Raw genomic sequence first — 15,480 nt, 5'->3', positions numbered from 1 at the left:
TTCTCTGCACTGAATGTCAGGCAGTGTTCACAGCCTTAGAGCTATTAAGAATCCATAAGAAGGTAAATGTGGGACCATACTGAGAAGGACCTGCTGTTCTCTTTTTTCAGCCTTGCATACCGCTCTGGAAATTAGTTCTTTTTTTATATTTTACATAAACAAGTGCTTTGTGAAATTGTGAACACATTTATCATTCATGTGTTTTTGAGAGAGTTAAACAAACCTACTAAGATCCCAAATAAGAAAAGTAAATCAGTTTCAGAATGTTCACATAGCCCTGGCACTAGAAAGTTTCCCTGTGCAAGGAGAAGTGTTTAGAGCTTGGGGATGTGGCCCAGAAGGAGAGTCCTTGCCTGGTGTGTGTGAGGCCCTAGAGGCCATCCCAGCGGTGCACAAAGAACCAACAACAAAACCTAAACTGGTGCAACCATTGACTTCTTCTCCCATCCTTGTACCATAATAAATAAAAATTTCTTTTAAAGTAAGCATCCTTATCTTTTCCACCGTGAATACACTGTTGCAGGTGAAATTATTTTTATCTATTTTCTGTTTTGTTCTTGGTTTTGTTTTGTTTTGTGACAGAGTCTCACTAATGCGTTAAGTTGCCCTGGTAGGGCTCAACATTGTGATCCTCCTGCCTTAGCTTCCCAGAGCACTGGGATTACAGTGCACAATCATGTGGAAAGTTTTCTGTTTTTAAAAGTCTTTTATCCTCTACCATCAATTCCCTAACCTAAGAGTGAGGTCAGAGTTGAGATAAAATTAACAGCTACTATGCCTACTGTTAGGAGTCAATGACAGCGGAATGATGAAATCCAAAAGGTTGTGCTGCTTTTAGGCAGCACAGCAAGTTCTGAGAGCATAAAATTGGAGGCTGCAATTTGAATAAAGGCAAGTGCTAATCTTATGATATGGAGACCAGATTTCATTGAGGAAATTGAAAACACAACTTGTCATTTCAGAAACCCCGTCCTTCTTGCGGCCTCTGTTGGACCGTACTGTGACCAAGGGAGAAACGGCCGTCCTGCAGTGCATTGCCGGAGGGAGCCCTCCCCCGAGGCTGAATTGGACCAAGGACGACAGCCCGTTGGTGGTGACTGAGAGGCACTTCTTCGCAGCAGGCAATCAGCTGCTGATTATTGTGGACTCAGATGTTAGTGATGCTGGGAAATACACCTGCGAAATGTCCAACACTCTTGGCACGGAGAGAGGCAACGTGCGCCTCAGTGTGATCCCTACTCCTACCTGTGACTCTCCTCAGATGACCGCCCCGTCTTTGGATGATGACGGATGGGCCACCGTGGGAGTCGTGATCATTGCCGTGGTCTGCTGTGTGGTGGGGACGTCGCTCGTGTGGGTGGTCATCATATACCACACGAGGCGGAGGAGTGAGGATTGCAGCATTACCAACACAGGTGTGTAAACAGAAGCTTGGCCCGGTGTGCGGCAGTCGTGTACTGGTGGGTCCGCGGCCGTTCTCTGCAAGAATGTGTGTCTCGCAGTCCTAGCCCATGTCATAAGGGCCACTCCTTGGTTTCAAGCTGTGGAAATATGGTTAGCTAAAAATAACACTTCTGCCTGAAATGCAGCTGATGGTTAAAGGTTAATACTCTTTGTTAAAACCTCATCAGCACATCCTGTTGACTGCAAGATAAAATCCAGATCACAGAGCGAAGGAATCTTATTCCTTCGTGAGGTGATGGGGAAACAGGAGCAGTCCTTGAGTTACAAGGTTACTCTGCAGTGATTATGTAGCAGGGTCCTGTGGGTGTTTACCTAGATCGGAATTTAGTTCTGTGTAAAGGTAGGTAGGGGCTGTGACTCCTTTAATCCATGAATCCTGTTTAAGGGCATAGGTATTAATCTGTGAAGATTCTTGAGCCTTCATCTTTTTAAATGTCTGCCTCTGAAATTGGGTGGGTGATAATGTAAAAAGGTCAGCTTGTACTTCAAAGCCCTGATTTACCCTCCTGAACACAGACATCAGGCTGGCTTTGCCAGAGCGCGTCTCCCTGTATGTGATTAGTACAGAAATCAGTCAGCACTGTTTATGTGGGAGGACTGGGACGGTGACTGTCACTCTTGATTGAGAGCATGCCGTTGTTTGATTGCAGATGAGACCAACTTGCCGGCAGATATCCCTAGTTATTTGTCATCTCAGGGGACGTTAGCTGATAGGCAGGATGGGTACATCTCCTCAGAAAGTGGAAGCCACCACCAGTTCGTCACTGCTTCAGGAGGCGGGTTTTTCCTACCACAACACGACAGTCCTGGTAAGTGTTTAAGATGACCGTGGGCTGTAGTTGTTTTGCAATCAGATGCTGAAATATTCAGATGTGATATTCATTTTTGCCGGAAATCGATGTACTAATATTTAGGACGTGGCCCAAGATCACTAAAAAAGCTGACATTATAGAGGTCCCTATTCTCTTAAATAATAGAAAAAAGTTTTTGTTGCTGACAGTCAAGGAAAACAATGATGTGAAATACAATTGAATTTCTTCATACAGAGTCATAGCTCCTGTACATTAGCAATGCTCTTTGGCCAGGACTGCCCTCCTTGCTTAAATGATATTTGTCCTTTAAGTAGTTCCATGCATGGTCTCAAGAAACAGGATTTAAAGTGATTCTGTTAGAGAAATCCAATTCTACTACTTGCTTTGGTTGCTATATGGCTTTGCTGGTAGTAACGGAAGCGGCATAAGGCGGAAGCGGACTTGGTCCAAAACTATTCCGTGTGAACCTTGAGCATTCGCAGTGCTTCCTGGCTAGGTGGTCATGAAGATGAACTCAAAAGGAAAAACTATGCAGTCCTTGCCACATACCAAGGACTCACGAAGTGGACGCTCTTCATGTTGTTTTCAAACATTTTAGCATCTTTTACCTCAAGCATTCATTATTGGCTCTGTGCCAGGCTTTATAGTTGCGGGGCAGGGTTGAATTCATTGTCAGTTTCACTGTTTAGACGTGGGTGAGGAAGAGTATTACAAAACAATTGCAAAGTAGTTGGCAAGGCAGTGATAGATGATGTAGGATGGTATTCTGTTTGGACCCATTCGGTGGCAGACAACAGCGACCCGAACTCACTGAAATGTATTGGAGTTTTGTGAAAACCTAAAGGGTTGGAACTGGGAAATAGGGTGGCAAGCTGCCTTGGCGCTGGGCCCAGAGATAGGTCTCCACCTAGAGCAACTCTGGAGACCATCAGGATTGCTGAGTCATTGTCTGCATGTCTGCTTCTTTCTTGGACCACCACCCACCTCTGACCAATCACTTTCTGTCATCCAAGCACATGGTCCAATATGGCAGCCCTAACCTTAATGATACTGCTTATCCTTGGACTTCCATGTCCACTATGAATGGACATATCCTTTCTGTGTTGTTTAATTTAATAACCCGTAAGATGGTTTTTTTCTTTTTCCTGAGCTCATCTTTGAGCCGGGAACTGACAAGTCATTGGTCACATGCCCATCTCTCATTCTGATCATCTGTGACATTTCATAGAAAGGAAACAGTGCCAGAAGTTATGGCTGAAGCTTTGGCTGCTCCGCATACAGATCTGTTTCCCTTAGAAACCAAATTGCACCAACAGTGGGACTGACACTCTGAGCTCAGTGGTTAAGCAAGAGCTCTTTTAGTGAACTGTCCCAAATCTATTCAATTGCTAATACATAAGCTGACCCCAAAAAGCCTATAAACTTACAGATTTTTCTTTTATACTATATTCTTGCCAGATATTCTCCTGTAAATATAGGAATTGCTAAAATTTGAGAAAACTTGAATGGTGCTTGAGTAAAGTGCATTCACTGACTCAGATTTGTGTTTTAAAGGAACCTGCCATATTGACAACAGCAGTGAAGCCGAAGTGGAAGCTGCCACAGATCCATTCCTCTGTCCCTTTCTGGGTTCTTCAGGCCCTGTGTATCTGAAAGGAAATGTGTATGGCCCAGATCCTTTTGAAGCCTACCATCCAGGTATGTGGTTTTCTTGTCTGATTCTATCCTGTTTCCTAGAGGGACTTGCAGAAATGTTAACTGCATCTCTTTATGATCTGGTTCTCAAATTAAAAAGGTTGCAGTGCTGACCCAAGGACAGCTTTAGTGGATCACTATGAGCCCAGTTACGTAAAGAGAAAGGATTGCTACCCATGTTCCCATCCCACAGAAGAGCCCTGTGAGCGGAGCCTCAGTAGCCTGGGGTGGTCTTCCCATGTGAAGAAGCTCATGAACTCCAGTTCTTCTCACAGTGAAGGACCCGTGATGAAAAATTCATGTCTAAACAAGACCTCTTCAGAGCTGAGTACAGGCCTGGAACCAGCATCAGTTACTTCAAGTAATTCTTTCCTGGGTAAGTTCATTGAGTTCTTAGGTACCCTATTTCCAGATCTGTGCTGCAAGCTGTATGTGGAGCAACAACCAGAGCTTTGTGTATCAAACAGTTTTTTCTTCATGGTATTACCGTGATACCCTACTAGTTAGTATAAATGCCTCTACATGCAAAGTCTGAGGTAGGGATTTTGCTTGGCTGTGTAGTCAATCTATCACTAAGCCGTGAGAGCTTTCTGGGTAACACCGTGTGTGGCATCTAAAAGAGTCTGGGGAATGACTTAGGAGCTGAGCTTGTCAGCCATGTGGAAAAAGTGGTTTTGGGCTCTAGCAGCCTTTGGGGTGGAGTTGTGTGCTCTGCATGATTGTGGTTTAGTATGTCTGGTGGTTTCTCCCTGAACCCGCGGCAAGAAGGGTGGAAAACAGCACCCTACCTAGCAACAGCTGCTTAATCAGACAAGCAGGACGACCTTTGGCAGAGGAGGCCGCCGGAGCCTTAGAGGCCAAGTGGGTGGTGTTAGGTGCTGGCTGGCTCCAAGATCAGATGGTGGCTTTCTTGGTCTAGTGCATGGGAACAATGGGACGAAACCCTACGATCCTCATTTCATGGAACAGAACAATATGGGAAAATGAGCCACAACCTGGCATGGTAGTTTTTTGTTTTTTGTTTTTTTAAATAAAAAGTAAAATTTGAAATTATTTTACTAACCTTTTAAGAAATTTTTTGTTTTGTCAACACTATGATCATTTATATTCTTCCTTGAAAAAAGGAAACTGTTCTGCAACACTGGGTAAAAACTTTGAATCAACTGAGTACTGTTTTGTTGCACTTGAAGAGCAAAAGACACAGGATGATTTTGAAATAAACTTCGTGTATTCAGGCATTGAACTTGAATGCTGTTATCCAAACTCTGTTCATGGAGAGTTATTCCAGAATTGAAAGGAGAGTGTGGAGGGGTGGAAGGGCCTTACACTGGTGAACTTCAGAAACTTCCTTAGGCAGCAGTCCATGTTCCTGTAGGTCTCTTGGGAAGTGATGAAGAATGCATGCATTTATTCAGTGGCTGTGACAAAAGGAGTGCAGATGCTTTCGTTGTGTTATACGAGGCACACAGAGCACAGACACAGAGAGCTGAGCGCCATAATGGGGACTTGTAGGACCAGCTTGCTCCTGATCATGGGAGTGAAATGCTTCTTCATTTGCATTGTACTTGGTTGATTTATACGCTAGCAAAAGGACCCGTGTGCTCAAAGTCTTTTTCTCCTTTCAGGGACGTTTGGAAAACCTCTGAGAAGACCGCACTTAGATGCCTTTTCAACCTTTGAACAGCCGTCAGACTGTGAGCCGAGAACCTTTCCCTTAAAAACTCCTGCTTCCCCTGACTTGGACTCTGAGTCAGAAGATGAGAGAGAAAGGACAGATTTTCAGGAAGAAATTCACGCATGTACCTATAAACAGACTTTAGAAAACTGCAGGACTCCAAATTTTCAGTCTTACGACCTGGACACATAGACTGAATGAGGCCAAACAAAACTTTAACGTACTACCTCAAGTGGACTTTTATTTAAAAGAGAAAGAATCTTATGTTTTTAAATGGAGTTATGAATTTTAAAAGGATAAAGTGTCTTATTTATACAGATGAACCAAAATTACAAAAAGCTATAAAAATTTTATACTGGGAGTAACTTTCGTATAAAAATACCTTTTAAAGTATTTTATAACTTTGTCTTACACAAAAAAAAGTCTTATGTAAATTAATGGTATAAATTCATGACTATTTTATGTATTTTTATAATACCAGATTTCTTTTTATGGAAAATAAGTACTAAAACCTTTTAAATAATACTTGTCTTGTACCTTTTTTGAATAGAGGTCACTTCATTTTATTTTGCACATTACATTTAATAAAACGTGTCAGTTTGATGCCAAGCCCCATCTATACAATAATATTTTTGATTGTTTTTCAACACATTTTAGACTTAGTTCGTGTGATCACCTCTCAAATTGATGATCATATTTAACCCTCTTCAAGTACAAGCAAAAATTAACCTTCTGCCTGCCTAACAGGATTCAAATCACATTGTTGTAGGCAAAAGCACACTATAAATGAAAAGGACCTACAAGGATTTCAGGTACATTAGTATATTTCTAACTTTACAAACAAAAAACAATTTATTGTTATATTTTGGCCTACTATGGTATAATAATCGTTGCTTTCATCACTGCTTAATCTATGTTTCCCTCTATGGTCTAATGTCTCAGTGTCAGCCCAAATAGTTTCACATTTACCATCCTTTGTATTACAACAAGAGTGGTTTATTGCACATCTCTGTAACTAGAAAACTAAAGAAGAGATGCATTTTCATCCCTGTTCCAGGTCATAATGAGATCTTAGTAGAATTCCTTTCTGTTCTTACTGATTTTCTGTTGGTTGAGTGGTTACTATATATAAATGGCACTTCTGGCTGCTCTGACACATTAAGAATTAACAAAATATTTTCCTAATTTGGTCATCTTAGCTCTATTTTTAAAAACTTAAACATTGAAGCTGTTACTTAAAAACATAAAACCACTTAAAACATTTGATTTAAACAATAGTCAGTGAAATTATTGCTATGTGACCGGCCTATGTACACAGAGAAAAGATTGTGTATTTTCAAGACAAGGTGGCATTGTTCAGGATAATTAAATGGAATAAAATTACTAAGCTTAATAATTCAGGTTTAAAAATTAGACTTTTTCTTTAGTAAATCCTCGTGCATATGTGTAGTTTAAAGAGAACTCTCTTGCCCAGGATAAATTAAATCGGCATGAAAGGAGTTAATACAGCATACCATGTTAAGTTTCAAAAATCTAAACTTGAAGGTGGGAATTTCTGCCTTTGTCCATTCTTTGAACTAAACTGAAAGCAGCTATTAGAAAAAAAGATGCTTCTCAGAGGAAAGTTGTGGGGGTCAAGTTTTCCTGTTCAGTGAGTTTAGACCTCTTTCACTTGTGAGTCAGGAGCCTGAACCCAGATTGCAGGAGGATTTTCCTCCCTTAATTCAGACATCAGAGTCCAAGAGAGGAAGCTGGATCCTTCTTGGGCCTCCAGTGACTTGAAAACAGAGAAGTTACTCTGTGTGCTTTGGCCTTATCATCCGGCCAGATTTTGGAAATCTTCCTGTTAATTTGTCTTCATTTTTGTCAAATGTGATGCAGACATCATTTGGGGTATTTGAATGATTATGAACTTGTTTTAAAGGTTTAGCTTTTCCAGATTGCAGCATTAAAGTTGAAATCAGTGCCTGAAATTTAAAATTTAGATTCATCAATATCTTTCCTCTTTATTGTGTTTCTGTGTTCATACCTGTGGAGTAGATTTAATCTTCATTGTCTGGGAAAAGAAGTTGATTTCTCAATGACTTTTTCAGGAAAGGAAAATACATAATGTTGGAACTTCATATTGAATTACCATAATTAATTAGTAGGTATTCAAATATCCTAAGATAACATAAACTTAAGGGAAAAAGCAAAATGTAGGTAAGTGTTAGTCACTTGGTTTATTTACATTTGTGGTGCTGAGGATTGAACCCAGGATCTTGTGCATGTTCCATAAATGCTCTAACACTGAGCTACACTTCCAGTCCCCTGATCACTTTGTTTGTTGATGAAAAACACTTCAAAGTTTCAGTTCACTCTCTCCTGATATAACACTGCTTGATCTATGACATATTTTAATAGATGATCATATTTTTTTCTTAATTCCATTACTGGTAGATAATTACTATGTATCCTATTAGAGAAACATTCATTAGTTGTAGCAACACTTTATAAAATTAATTACTGCATATGTATAATTTTCATAGCCTTCCTACAGAAGAAAACAAAAAATTATTTCTCAGAACAGAGCTAATCACAATGCTTTAAAAATATTGATAGGAAAAAGGAAAGTAGTTTCTGGTATCTGTCACACGTGAGGGGTTTTAGTCCTTTTGATAATGTGATAAAAGTATTTTATGGCCAGTGTTACAATAAATATACTACATGGGTATTTTTTGAAAAGATTAAGAACCAAATGTCATTGTGAAATGCTCGATCTGTCCTTGCCCCTCTTGGTGTCTGTTATGATTGGATTTATGTAATAGGATAATTTAGAACTCACCATTTTTTAAGAAGGCTTTCTATTAACACATTGAATAACACAGTGTCCTGCCAAAAAAGTGAAAAAAGAAACTATTCGCCTTCAAAGGGGGGGATACAGTTTCTTCCTGAGTTGAATAATTTCAATCTTTCAGAAATATCCAGTTACCAGACAGAACGTATCTTTTTCATGAGACATTCCTTAAACAGTGTATGACAAAGTACTGTACCAGTTTTGAGAGATTTCAGATTTGACCAAATATGGCACAGAAGTTTTGGTTGATACATTCGTGTGTGTGTGGTAGTAGTGGTGGTATTATGAATTGAATCCAGGGCCTTGGTACTAAGCCACATACCTAGCCCTTTTATTATTAACAGTATTTTTATTTTTTAAATTTTGAGACAGGCCTTGCTAAATTGCCCACACTGAGCTTTAATTTATAATCCTCCTTCCAAAAATAAAAAAAAAAATAATAATCCTCCTTCCTCTACCTCCCAGAGTGCTGAAATAATAGGCCTATACCAACATTCTGGCTTGGTACTCCACTTAATAGAGGGTTTGTCCCCATATATTTAAGGAATTACCCCAATATTTAGGACCATTTTTGAAAGAAACATTGTGGAATATCTTTTGATAAAAATGTTTGATTTTACACAATTTATCAATTTTGTTATTACTGTAATACAGAATTTGGTATTAAGGATCAGAATTCCATATCTGAAGTCCATACCTTCCCAATATGCTAGATATCCATAAACAGAAGAAAAATTTAACCAATATTCTCGTGTAGCTTTTTATTAGAATTGCAATTTTTAATTAAAGAACTTGTAAAAATACATTTTGAAGAATAAAAGCAATTAACAACGTTACAACTTAATTCTTGGGTTTCTTCTACAATTATTTTCTCTTTCCATATATCTTTGTGGGCTGTCATGGTTTAACAGCTTTTTCTTAAATCAGGTTTGAACACAACACCTAAAACCTTCCTGCGCTTTTGATTATTGTTTCAGTTGGGTTTGTTTTTACGGTCTGCGGCTTGGATTTAGGATCTCACACATGCGAGGCAAGTGCCTGCCTCTGCTAAACCTCAGTGCTGTTGGTTCTTTGGAAATTTCTACTTTTTCTTTTCTTTCTTTTTTTATCCTATCTACAACTATAGAATTTAAATTTGGTCACACACCCTTTTGTAAGACATTTTTATATACTTAGTTGTGATTTTGCCCAGGTGATGTGAAAATTAGTGAAATGATTCTCATCCTATTTGTCAGTGGGGAAGGAAGCAGGTTTGTAACTAAGCACCTGATAGATAGCACTGTGTGCTAAGTGCTGTAATGTAGTAGCCCCCTGTAACTGGCGCTAATTTCCCATCTCAAATGTTTGCCACCTAAATAAGCTACTCGCAAGTGTTACATGCACCTCACTCACCATGTCCAGACTGAGCTGATTATCTATGCATGCCAGCCACGTCCAAGAACAATTCGAGATCTGGCACACCCTTGTTTACTCATCTCTGCTCATATTGCTGCTGATTTTGCACCTGGATTTTTTTCAAGGCCATTCACATCTTTCCACTTATCCCATTGCCACAGTTGAAGTTCAGACCCTTATCTCTCTCTGGCAGCAGTTTCTTAACTGCTCTTCTCATCTTGGGTCTATTCAAATCATTGTCTTCACTGGTATCAGCAGTGGTTTTCAAAAATAGGCATGAATGGGTCACCTATCTGTTTAAAAACCTTAACGATTAACTTCAAGTCCTTCTTACAGCATGTAAAATCTTCCACGTGCTGATTCCAGCCCTCACTCAGCCCCACACACTCCCAGATGTTCAGCATGCTTGTGTTGCCTTCATGCCCAATGTCATTTGCAAACTAAATAGTCTTGTGCATGCTATGACCTCATCTTTGTTTCAGCAAAACTTTTAATGAATGGCTACTCTGCTAGGTAATGTCTTCCATGCTATGCCTATGATAACACTGTTAAAATAAATATCCTTCCCTCAAGAAACCCCTAGTCAGATAGACAAGAAAGTTGTTGCCCTGAAATGTTCACCCCCTGTCCTTTCTCAGTTGGTAGAATCCAGCTCTTCCTTTAAGACCAAGACCTTGCTTTCATGCCAAGCATAGCAGCTTCTCTCCCACAGAACTCTGTGTATAAACTATCATAAAATCACAGGGAGGTTGCTGGTTACAAAGCCAGCTATGATGTCATATGACAAGTACTAAGAAAAATGTATGTAACTTGTATGTCGATAGGACATTGTCCTGAAGGAAAGGAAGTTGCTACGTGGTGGATGTTTGGACCCCAATGTAGTTTAAGAGGTGGTGGGATCTAGTACAACGTGATTGCATTATTAGGCACCATCCTGAGAAGGGATTAGGTAGTCCTTGTGGTACCTCAGTGAGATTCTCCAGAGTTAGTTGTATAAAAGAGTCAGTCAGGCCCCTTCCCACACTCTTTCTGCTTGTGACCCATCTCACACTTGTGCCTGCCATGTGATGCCATCTGCCAAGTGATCTTCACCAGATCCAACACAGTGCCCTTGAACCTTCAAAACTATGATCCAAGTACACTTTTTCTTCCCAGCCTCAGGTATTTCATTATAGCAATAGCAAAGAGACTAATATGCAAATGAAGGGTTCTGTGAGTACTGGGTATTTTGATGTTTGTTTTTAAATACCAGATGATGTGGTTTAACACTTGGCAGGAAAATCGGTTCAAGTGCAGGATACTAAACAAGTAATCAGTGTGTCAAGAGATCTCTGTTTCTGTAAGAAAAACAACTGACTCCACGTGAAAGAGCTAGGCTTATGTGGGAGCTAAAGAGATGTCCCTGGAGAGAGACACTGCTGCCCCTCCATCTTTAATCTCTAATATCCTCGACCTATAAACATGGTTATCAAAGCCTAACAAAACAGTATCTTTCTCTTCTTTTCCTTATTCAAGCTTCTTAAAAGCATAATTCCTTGCCAAGAGGGAAATAAGAATTTGCTCAAATTCAATTGAAACTGCTTTGCCAAAATCATCAATGCTCCTAACTCCCAAACTCTGTAATATGTGTACGATCTTTATTTTACTAGAATAGTATGTTGTTGTTGATATTTCTTTATAAATCTCCACGCTGTTCTAGTTCTACACTTGTTTTGCTGATGAGTTCTTCCTCAGTGACCCACTCCCTAAAACAGCAGTGTTGCTCAGCACATAATTTGCTTGGAGTGTCTGACGTCTAACCAAGTTAATTTTCTAAATTTGATCTGTATATCTTCTCCAGTTCTGTAAATTTTCAATCTTTCTGTGCCACTTTTGAAGTATGATTCCATTTTAATGAAGTGTTTAAAATATTCAGATTCATAACAACGGAAAGTAGAACAGTTGTTACCGGGGACAGAGGTTATGGGACTGGGTATAGAGTTTCAGATTTACAAGATGAGAAAGTTCTAGAGATCTGTTTCAGAAAAATACTTAATACTATGGAACTATACATTTAAAATGATTAAGATAGCAAATTTTGTTTTTTTTTTTTAAGCAACCAACCATGAGAAAAAGGTGTCTGTTACAATCAACATATCCCTAAATTTTTTCTAACATGGAAGTCTAGTTTTGTCAGAACTCTAGAGAAACAAAACCATTGCAGTAACCAGGGAAGCAGAAGAGGGGCTTTATTATGGGGAATGGTTCACATGGTTATGGAGCCTAAGCAATCCCACATTATGCTATGCATTTGTTGGAGAACCAGAAAAGTTGGTTGCAAAATTCAGTCTGACTTAAAGCTGAGAAAGGGGAAACTGGTAAGACCCTCCTGAAGCTCCTGAGAAGCTGGAGCTTTAACGTCCAAGAGCAGGACCAGGTACATGGCGATACCTGCTCCAGAAGAGATGACAAATTCACTTTTCTCTACCATCTTGTTCTATCTGCTCCCAAAATAGGTTAGATGGTGCCCACTCACATTGGGGAGAACAAATCATCTTTACTTGGTCCATTTATTGAAATGCTCATGTCTCTGAAAACACCCTCCAGAGAGAAATAATGTTTTGCCAGCTCTCTGGATGTCCCTTAGCAGAGCCAGAGTGACACTTAAAATTCACCATCACAGCCAGTGGATGCTACTCTCACTTGAGAATTACTAACACACTGGAAGGCCAGGGAGATAGCTCAGCGGCATAAGCACCTGCCTGGCAAGCGCAAGGTCCTGAGTTCAATTCCCAGTGCCCCCACCTCAAAAGTAGTGATAATGCATTGGAATATGCTCTTTTATTTTGTTCTGTTTCTCATCTCTTTTTCTGCTTCATTTTTCCTCTTTCCTCACTTCTCTTAGATTGCTGAAATTTTCCTTGTTCGTTTTCCTCTTTCCTTGCTAATGTAGAATTTATAGGTTGTATTTTTGTTCTTGGAGAAGTTGCCAGTAAAATGTAACATGTTTTCGCTCTGTTTCTCTCTTTCCCTATTTGGTCGATTTTTTGTTTTTTTTTGTTTGTTTGTTTGTTTTGTTTTGTTTTAATTGAAAAGCATTGCTCCCTTATTTTTCCCCAAACAAGGTTGTGAGTTATATTTTTATCTTACATTTTGAATTCCTGACTTGCAACTTTTTCATTGATATTTCTAAATGTTTTCCCTCATTGTTTATTAAACTAATCAACATATTTTACCATTCTTTCACTTTTAATATGCAATTTCATTACTTTTGGTTTATTTTTCTTCTTGATGAACTATATTCTTTAGGAGTTCTCTTTTAGCTGGCTGAAAACAACATTCTCATGGTTTTTGTGGGCCTAAATTTATCTTCATTTTATTCTCACACTTTAATTATGGTTCAGCATAGAAAGTACTGTATTACATTTAGGTACAGTAGCTTAGCATTTCGAAGACACAGTGTTATTCCATTGTCTTCCAGAATCCTCTGTTCATCCATTTTCTAGTAGTCATTCCTTTGCTGTTGACCCAACTTTTCACTTTGGTAGCTTTTAAGGTTTTTCACTCACCTTTCATGCTTTTCAGTTTCACTATGATGAGTCTGCATGTAGGTTTATTTTTACTTACTGTATCAGACATTTAAGGTATACATTGAGTCTGAAAATTTATCTTCAGTTCTTAAAAATTCTTAACTTGAAAGATTTTGATCGGAGGAAAGATGTGTAACAGCTTTATTTATTTATTTATTTAGTGCTCAGGATTGAACCCAGGCCCGTGGGCATGTTTAGCATGCACTCTACCCTTGAGCTACATCCAGAGGCCCTTAACAGGCTTATAGTATAGCTATCATAATGGACCAAAGAAGGCAACATGGGAAGAAAGGAGACTACTTTTGTGTTCATTTTCATAATCCAAGCAATAACGGCTGTTTAAACTGGAGTTATAGCTATGGAGGTAGTGATTATTGTGTATAGATTTTTAATTTGGGGTCAAGAAGATGATGTTGGATATGACAGAAAAAAGTACAGGCATGGATGACCGTAACTGTTTTGTCTGAGAGAGATGGAACTAGTCTCAGATGGGGAACACAGAGGGAAGTTCAGGGATCATAGCAGAACGTCAGCTCAATTTTGGACACACACATGAATTCTGGTGGTATTTAAATGGAAATGTCAAATTGACAGTTGAATATACAAATCTTGGATGAATTTATAAACTCAGGAGTCATTAAGATTAAGACAGCAAAGTCTTTGAATCAATTTAGACCGCCTATGGAGACAGAGACAGAAAAGATGTCCAAAATCATGCCCTGGAGCTCTCGAAATCTAAGAGGTCTGGGAGAGGAGGAGAATCCATCTAAGCTCATTGAGAGTGCATCACTAGTTAGGACAGAGCTTAGCTAATATCCTGAAGTCCAAGTGAAAAAATGTATCAAGGGGAAGAGAATAACTGTCCATGTAGATCTGAAAACAAGAAACATACGAACTGAGAAATTTATCTGTGGATTTAGCAAAGTGGGGATCATTTGTGGCCACCAGAGTTACAGCCAGTGATGGAGTCATAGGTGCAAACATTTGATTAGAATGGCCTGAAGAGAGAATGGAGAGGAAAAAATTAGATAAGGTAAGTATGCACCATCCTTCCAGGCATTCTATTGTAACAAGAGAGAGAGCTGGAAAGTGACAGAGACAGAGAGACAGAGAGAGAGAGAGAGTGATGGAGAGTGACAGAGTCAGAGAGAGACAGAAACAGAGACAGAGAGACAGAACTGTAGGACCAGAGACTAGCCTACCAGTGTGAAGTCTTCACAATGAGCACACGGATAAAAGCTCCATGCCACCGTCACAGATATAGAAATGTGTTACTGGAGCGTGGAGACACCTCTCTGTGGGACTAGTAGAATTTCCCTTCTGCTATCTTATAATTTCTTGGCGCCTTAGGGACTGATATTGAAAATGGAGGATTGTTAGAGATTTCACACCAGCAGGGTAGAAGTTGTACTAATGAAGTGTACAGCATGGTGTCTGGGCTGTACTATGGGCTCACTTGAGTTTGGCACATATTTACGGCAGGCTTTTTCTACAGTCTGACTCTAACGTGCAGGTGCGGGCATAGAGAAGACCAAGAGTTGGATTAACTCAGGGTTATATCAGGCAAGTATAGGGGAAAAAGAAGTTAAGGATTTGGAATTATATGCAACGGATACTAAGGGTTATTGGCCATTGAACTTGCATTGAGAAAAAAAGAGGATATTAAAAACAATGATTTTACTCTCAAGAAGATCCACATATGTTCAAAGTGTCACTGGAGTAGAAGTCTTACAGGAAGTGTCCTGCACAGTTCTTCAAGTTATTAGCATGCCAAGTTATTCATACTTTGTAACTTTCCAGTGTTAATGATACTTTTCCCACCTGAGAGTCACAAAAATTAAGTGTCTTCTCTGGCCAGTGAGTGCTACAGGATCTATGATTTAAGCACCTGTCTTTCTAACTTCAATGTCAGTGATGCATTCCTTAAATGTCCATTACTGTCAGAAAAGCAGGGATGATAGAACCTAGTTTATAGTGAGTTGTACAGCAGTTCTGAAGTGAAGACAAAAAATATGGTGAATTTGTAGCTTAGAA

The 15,480-nt window shown here is 39.4% G+C and overlaps 1 protein-coding gene across 1 annotated transcript in view; it reads left to right on the top strand.

Moving 5' to 3' along the window:
- Lrig3 (leucine-rich repeats and immunoglobulin-like domains 3) overlaps positions 1–9,326 on the top strand; it is a gene marked incomplete at its 5' end in the record, with an annotated part of 39,351 nt that extends 30,025 nt beyond the window's left edge. The window contains 5 exon segments of the mRNA XM_005397422.2: positions 963–1,415; positions 2,115–2,273; positions 3,831–3,974; positions 4,072–4,347; positions 5,597–9,326. Coding sequence (XP_005397479.2) covers positions 963–1,415; positions 2,115–2,273; positions 3,831–3,974; positions 4,072–4,347; positions 5,597–5,838 — 1,274 coding nt within the window.
- Between the last annotated feature and the right edge of the window lie 6,154 nt (positions 9,327–15,480).

The sequence above is a fragment of the Chinchilla lanigera genome, unplaced genomic scaffold (genome assembly GCF_000276665.1).
Source record: "Chinchilla lanigera isolate Chin_1 unplaced genomic scaffold, ChiLan1.0 scaffold00057, whole genome shotgun sequence".
NCBI classification, from domain to species: domain Eukaryota; kingdom Metazoa; phylum Chordata; class Mammalia; order Rodentia; family Chinchillidae; genus Chinchilla; species Chinchilla lanigera.
This window is presented reverse-complemented; position numbering and strand designations above follow the sequence as displayed.